Source organism: Raphanus sativus, chromosome 4 (genome assembly GCF_000801105.2).
Source record: "Raphanus sativus cultivar WK10039 chromosome 4, ASM80110v3, whole genome shotgun sequence".
Lineage (NCBI taxonomy): Eukaryota > Viridiplantae > Streptophyta > Magnoliopsida > Brassicales > Brassicaceae > Raphanus > Raphanus sativus.
Genome location: NC_079514.1, coordinates 46,363,266 through 46,371,227, shown reverse-complemented (window position 1 = coordinate 46,371,227; position 7,962 = coordinate 46,363,266). Strand labels below are relative to the sequence as shown.

Sequence of the window (7,962 nt, the reverse complement as noted above, 5' to 3'; positions counted from 1 at the left end):
ATCAAAGTCTAAGGAATCACAAGTTCATTAAATGTTTTATTTTTTTATAAGATCAATAGTATCAAATAACATGTTAATAATTAGTTTTTGGATTTAACTGAATTTAACGGATTTTTAACTAATTTTTAAAAAAAAGGAATTATATACAAGGTATCAAATCTACCAGTGAACAGATTTGGATCGGATATAAAAACAACTTTTGAATTATTTATTTTCTAATAAAATTAAAAATTCATGCAAAATTTATCAAATTGATTCAACAAAAAAAATATGCTCTTAAAAATATTAGAAGCTTCTAAATCAAATAAGGATACAAAAATAATATAGATTGATTGTTAGAACTATGATACAAATATATGACAAGAAATAAAAAAATATTTTCAGTTTAAAATTGACAAATCGTATCATTATTACATTTCAATAATGAAAACACATTGTTTCCAATATAAAATATCTATACTATTAAATCATACACCTTATTTTATATATATTTCAAACAAATGTATATTCTGAAAAAGAAAACAAATGATAAAAACATAAAAAAACCTCAGTTTTTATGATTTGAAATAAAAATAATAGTAGTTTGGAAATCAATTTTGGATAAATAAATTGAAAAAAAAAATCATAGCTTAGAAATTCCAGGGCAAATCAACAAGTTCGGATGGCGATTTTTGCTCTCAAATTCTCTCTCAAAACAAAATACTCTTCCTCGATAAGAGGCTTTGCCTCAACCAATCAGGATGGAGATAACCTCCGGAGGGCTTTGTGTCTTGCCGCGAATTCGATTAATTTGGAAAATTTCCAAATATCAGCTCAAGATATTACGAGAATATCTCTATATATCTATTTTTCCGTCAAATCTTCAACCTACGCAAGTGTTTTCCTAGGGTTTTCAAAGCAGCCGCTACGATCCCAAAACCTTACCTGGAAGCGCAAGAGATCTGTTCGGAGTAAAATCTTGCTATTTTTACTGCTAATGGACAGAGATCTAGCGAAGGTGATGCAAGCGATGACTTTAGAGGAGGACGAACCAGTGGTGCTGACGGATGATGAGGACTACAGTGCCGCTATTCGGAATGGGAAGAGCCTGATAGGGAGACTTTTGAATCCAGAGTGTCAGAATATGGCGAAGATGTTGCGTACGATGCCAAAGATTTGGAAGATCTATGAACGAGTGCGGGGTATTGCCCTATCCAAAGAAAGTTTTCAGTTTGTTTTCGATCTCGAAACGGATTTACAAACTGTTCTTAAGCATGGATTCTGGACCTTTGAAGATTGGGGAGTGGTAATGGAGCGTTGGGTAGAATTTCCTCCAGAAGATTACCTTCAGAAAGCATCGGTTTGGATCCGTCTGCTCAAGATACCAGTGAACTACCTTACCTTAAAAACCATTACGGCAATCGCCTACCCTATTGGTTATATTAAGGACATCGAATTTGATCCGTCCAAGCCTCACCTCTTTGATTATGTTCGAGTCAGAGTTATACTGGACTTGCAGCAACCGGTCAGGGACATCAAAACAATTAACTTAGCAAAAGGGGGTAGCTTCACAGTAGAGGTGGAGTATGAGAGAGTGAAGAAGAAGTGCTTTCACTGCTTTCGCTTATCACATGAGAAGCAGAGATGTCCTCTGTTTAAAGCTATGAAGAATAAAGGAGGGGCTAATATGGACAAAGGGAAAGGAGTGGAGATCTCTCCTGTAATCCATCGCAAACATCACACTGATTTAGTGGATACCCTGATGCCACTAATGTCTCAATCGGTACCACCAGGCTTTGTGCCACGCTCAGTAGTGGCACCAGAAGTTTTCACTGAGATGCAGCTCTACATGAACTGCACTGACCCTGAGGAACGACGGATTAGAGAGTTTAGAATGAAGGAGGTGCTTAAGGTTCTCTCATCTAACCCGGGGGCTCAAAGCTCTTACCTCAGACTGGAGACACACCCCCGAATATCTGCCGTGCAGAACAAGGATCTGGGTCAAGTCTTTGATTTTCGCTCTATGGAAACGGAGACTGAGAGACTACAGACTGCAGGAAATTTAGTAGCGCTTACTCCACAGACGGAAGGTCGAGCTATCATCCCAGCTATCACACAGAGGGTTGCAGACGTAGTAGATGGGAATAAGGCTACACACACGACAAATGTGATCCCTGAGCGGACCACACCAACTGATAGACAGCAAGGGCACATCGAGGGTGGTGGAGACTATCAGCCATTAAACCCTGATGTTGCGTTTTGTATGGGCCAAGATACAAGAGCGGCCTCAGATGTAAGTGGTAGAAGCTCATCATCAACACGCAAAGGGACGTCTTGGAAGAGACTCAAGCAGAGTAAGAATGGCGCTGGCACTACAGGAAGAGCTGAACATCTACATGAGCAACACGAGGTAGATAGTAGCGTGAAAAGGAAGTCAAGGGAGGAGACGGAGGTTGCGTCAAAGATGTCGAAACAATCTGAGGGTTTGATGGTTCACCAGAAACCATCCAATCCTCAATGACGACGCTCAGTTGGAACTGTCGGGGTTTGAGAAGCGTCCTGACAGTTCGACGTCTGGAGGAGATGTGTCGTGAGCATCTCCCTGACTTCCTGTTTCTCCTAGAGACTAAAAACTCTAGTGATCACGTAAGAGGCTTTAAGAGATCGTTGGGTTTCGATGAAATTTTTCTGGTGGATCCAGTGGGTCTAAGTGGAGGATTGGCTCTGTTTTGGAGGAATTCTCATGAGGTGGAGATATTATCTGCAAGTGATAGAATAATCGATATCAAGGTGAAGCAGAGAGACTTGATATACTTCATCTCCTTTGTATATGGAGATCCTGTTCGTCATAAGCGTCACATAGTATGGGATAATCTCAAGACGATTGGCGCTAATAGGAATGCTGGATGGTTCTTAGTCGGGGATTTTAATGAGATGATGAATACAGATGAGAAGAGTGGGGGTCCAGAGCGAGAAGAATCAACTTTCTACCCTTTTCGATCTATGGCAAGAGATTGTCGTATCAAAGAAATTCCTAGTTCAGGAGATAAACTCTCGTGGGTGGGAGTGCGAGAAATAATGAACAATGGAATAAAGGAGAAGGTATGGGTACAGTGTAGGCTAGATAGAGCCTTTGGGAACTCAGAGTGGTTTCGTCTCTTCCCAAGGACTCACACATATTATCTCGAAAGACTAGGCTCAGATCATAGGCCTATTCTAACGAATGTGATAGGGAATAGCACGAAACGTGTGGGGCGTTTTGTGTTTGACAAACGATGGAGCAAGAAACCAGAGATGGTAGAGATCGTGCGCAGAGGATGGAATGAGCTGAATACCAGTGCATCGCCGTCAGTAACAGAGCGTATTGCTTCTTGTCGTAAGGCAATAGCAAAATGGAAACGCAATGATGCTAGCAACTCGAGGAAGATGATTGAGAAGCATAGAGTGGAACTTGAGGAAGAAGAAAAGAAAATCAACCCAAACATGCCGAGGATGATTTTTCTTAAACTTGAGCTTGCAAAGTTATTCCAGGAAGAAGAAGAATACTGGAAACTAAGGAGCAAGAACAACTGGCTGCAATCAGGGGACAAGAACACAAAGGTTTTTCATGGATGGACCAAGACGAGAAGAATGAAAAATAATATCCCCTCTCTCACAGATCCTGGTGGGATTGAGCATACATCGGAGGAAGCTAAAGGTGATATTGCAGTGAGATATTTCACAGAGCTTTTTACCTCTTCCCGGCCGTCGGATGCATCAGAGCTCCTTCGAGATTTCTCTCCTCGAGTGACTGCAGCAATGAACACTAATCTGACCAAGCCGATTACTGATGCTGAGATAAAACGTGCGGTCAAAGTAATCAAGAGTGACAGTTCACCGGGTGCTGATGGTATGACTGGTCACTTTTTCCAGCAGTATTGGTCTATCACAGGTCCGCAGATTGTGGAGGAAGTGAAGAAGTTCTTCTCTGATGGTGCAATACCGCAAGATTGGAATTACACACAGCTATGCTTGCTGCCAAAGAAACCGAACCCAACCTTGATGACAGACCTTCGGCCAATCAGTCTTTGCGCAGTCTCGTATAAGATTGTGTCAAACATATTATGCGCAAGACTGAAAGGCATTCTACCTAAGCTGGTCTCACCGACACAAGGAGCTTTTGTGGCGGGGCGACTGATCTCAGACAACCTGTTGATCGCACATGAAATGGTGCATGGGTTAAAGACAAATCCTAACTGCAAGGAGGGATATATTGCAATCAAAACAGATATGTCGAAAGCTTACGACAGAGTGGAATGGGACTTCCTGGAGGTGCTTTTTCAGAAAATGGGTTTTGACGGTAGATGGATACAATGGATCATGATGTGTGTTCGTTCAGTCACGTATACAGTGTTACTAAATGGTCAAGCTCATGGGAGAATAGTACCGGAACGTGGGATTAGACAAGGAGATCCTCTCTCTCCTTTTCTCTTTATCATGTGTGCTGAGGCACTGGTACATGTGATGAACAGAGCCGAGTTGCAAGGAGATATCACAGGCATGAGATTGACGAAGAACTGCCCCCCCATACAGCACCTACTGTTCGCCGATGACAGTTTGTTCTTATGTCAAGCGACATTGAGAGAGTGCTCTAACTTCCTGCATTGTCTTGATTTATATGGGAAGGCGTCTGGGCAAGAGATCAATTTTCAAAAATCCTCGATCACCTTCGGAGCTGATGTTGACCCAATACTGAAACGCCTCATTGCAGAGATATTGCAGATTGAGAATGAAGGTGGGGCTGGCTCGTATCTAGGACTTCCCGAATGTTTTAGTGGCTCGAAACAGAAGTTGTTGGCTTTTATAGGCGAGAAGCTAGGGAAACGATTGTCTGGTTGGTATGCTAAAACACTATCTCTTGGAGGAAAAGAGATACTCCTAAAATCCATTGCGATGGCTCTTCCGGTATATGCCATGTCCTGCTTTAGATTAACCAAACATCACTGCCAAAAGATCATGAGTGCGATGGCTTCATTCTGGTGGAACGAATGCAGTGACAAAAGAAAGATACATTGGGTCTCTTGGCCAGACCTTTGTAAGGCTAAAGATCTTGGTGGTTTGGGGTTCCGAAACATTGAAGACTTCAATCAGGCATTGTTAGCCAAACAGGCTTGGAAGTTGCTTAATGAGCCAGATAGTCTGTTGGCGAGGATCTATAAAGGTCGTTATTATGCTAATAAGGACTTTCTGGAGTGTGGAAAGGGGTATAGACCCTCATATGCTTGGCGAAGCATTCTGTTTGGAAGGGAACTGTTGGAGAAAGGTCTTATTAAATCCATTGGTAATGGTAGCTCTACATCAGTCTGGGGAGAAAAATGGGTTATGGATGAAATACCTAGACGACCAGTTAATAGACAACTGCTTTATGATCTAAACCTCAAAGTCTCGGCACTCATTGACCACGATGGTAACTGGCGTGAAGACTTGCTAGCTAACCTCTTTCCTCCAAACGAAGTTTTAAGAATCCGAGCTCTACAACCAGGAGAAGCAGAGGATAGGTTTATCTGGGCATACTCTAAACATGGCGCTTACACAGTAAAGGCTGGATACGAGCTCCTTGAGCAGGCTAAAATGGCAACAGAGCGTCAGAGTACTCCGCAAGAACAAACGCTCCGAAACTTGAAGAAAAGAGTATGGAAAATTCCTACACTACCTAAGATCCGTATGTTTCTGTGGAGAATACTTTCAGGAGCTTTGGCGGTAGCGGAGAGATTGAATTCGAGAGGCTTAGAAGTTGAGCTAAACTGCAAAATTTGCAAGGGAGGACCTGAAACAATCAACCATGTGTTGTTTAGGTGCTCTGAGGCCACTCATATCTGGGCAGAAGCGGGGTATACTCTACCCAACAATGTTCTGCATCAATCTCTGGAAGAAAACATTGACTTTATATTCACATTGTTGGAAGCGAACAGGAACTCACAAGGTCCCACTCGAGCCATCCCTTGGGTGATGTGGGTGATATGGAAGAACAGAAACTCGATTCTGTATGCTGATACCCAGGATTCTACCTCAAGGATACTTCAAGATATGAAGGAGGAGGTAGATCAATGGTTCGTCTTAAACACAATGACATCAGGAGTTGACAGTTCCCGAACCGGTCTAGCAGAGGATGATAAATGGCAACCGCCTGAGATGGGAGTAATAAAATGCAATGTCCACGCTAACTGGAGAAATGCTTTCTTGCATAGTGGGGTTGCTTGGTTAACAAGGGACCATGATGGCAATGTATTGCATCACTCAAGAGACGCATTAGTACACATGTCCAACCGTATGGTAGCAGAGCTACAATGTGTGCTGTGGGCTCTGCGGGGTCTCCGCGATTTGCAGATGACTAAGGTAACCATTGCACTTGACTACAAAGAAGTGATGGAAGCGATAAACTCTCCACAGAAATGGCCACGGTATCGCAATCTTTTGGAACAAGTGGAGAAGTTGAAAGATGATTTTGAAAGCTTGACGTTCGAATGTGTTAAGGCGACTGCTAATGGAATAGCTAGAGATATCGCTAAGAGTGTGCTGCGGGATGGGAGATATCAATCCTATTTGGCTTTGGGAGGACCTTCCTGGTTGCACGACCGCATATTGGGAGAAAATCAGAGAAGCAACTTTTGATTCTTATTTAGAATGTTGTTGCTTTAATTTCTATTGCCTTGCCTTGTTGCATAAGGCACTACCCTCTTTGGAGGTTCTTTTGTAATGTGTTTCAACACTTCAGACGATAAAAAAAAAAAAGAAATTCCAGGGCAAAATCTAGTTTTTCTTTAAATATACCACTATTTTATCAAACGGTTAAATTGTCAAACGATACTTTCACAGTTTCACCCAACTATATTGGTTCCAACGTTTTTCGCAACATCCCTTTAGTTTTAATTTTCAAAGAAAACTTAAGAGACAGACGAGACGACGTCGCATAAGGACGGAAACGATGACGACGCTACCATACGCCGACGTCGACTGCAACCTCAGAGCTTTAGCCGGCCGTGCCGAGGGTTTCGGCCGATTCGCCGTCGGCGGTCTCCACGGAGATCTCTACGTCGTCACATCCCTCGCAGGTTTTGATTCTACAAATCCTTGAACCTATCCACGAATCACCGCGTGTAACTCGATCTCAATCACGCTCTCGAATTCGATTTTGGATATAACTGATTTTCGCGCCATGATCGTGTGATTGATTGAATGTTAGATGATGGACCTGGATCTCTCCGCGAAGGAGGAAGGAGGAGAGAGCCGTTATGGATCGTGTTCGCGGTTTCCGGAACTATACATCTCAATTCGTACTTGAGCGTGTCGTCTCACAAGACGATCGATGGGAGAGGACAACGGATCAAGATCACAGGGAAAGGGATAAGGCTCAAGGAATGCGAACATATCATCATTTGCAATTTGGAGTTTGAAGGTGGAAGAGGGCATGATGTTGATGGGATTCAGATTAAGCCGAAGTCTAGACACATTTGGATTGATAGGTGTAGCTTGAGGGATTACGATGATGGACTTATTGATATCACTAGGCAGAGCACTGATATCACCGTTTCTAGGTGAGAGGGTTAGATTATATGTTTTTTTTTTGAATAACCCGCTGTATCCTGGCATCCACCGAGGTGGGTCCAGACTAGCGGCGAGTGTCCGTATCAGCCTACCGAGAGTATGCCTCGGTGACCGGATACTGGAGTAGCCCAGATTTTAAAATTTACCCCCACGTGGTCAGCGGTATTCGAATCCGGATCCATATTAGGGCCAAAACTCCCTCAAGACAACTGGGCCGACCGACCTCGTTTGGTTTCGGTTATATGTTTGTGGTCTCTTTGTGTGAGTGTTGTGACTGGTGCTTGCTTTTTATTTACAGATGTTACTTTGGGCAGCATGATAAGACGATGTTGATTGGGGCGGATCCTTCTCATGTTGATGATAGATGCATCAGAGTGACTATTCATCATTGTTTCTTTG

At 42.8% G+C, this 7,962-nt stretch overlaps 1 protein-coding gene across 1 annotated transcript; it reads left to right on the top strand.

Moving 5' to 3' along the window:
* Positions 1–6,868: 6,868 nt before the first annotated feature.
* LOC130511397 (probable pectate lyase 4) lies at positions 6,869–7,958 on the top strand (the record flags this gene model as incomplete). Its single annotated transcript, XM_057008359.1, has 3 exons — positions 6,869–7,070; positions 7,202–7,553; positions 7,862–7,958. Coding segments are annotated over exons 1-3 (576 nt in total), but the record flags the coding sequence as incomplete, so codon positions are not given.
* Positions 7,959–7,962: the final 4 nt, after the last annotated feature.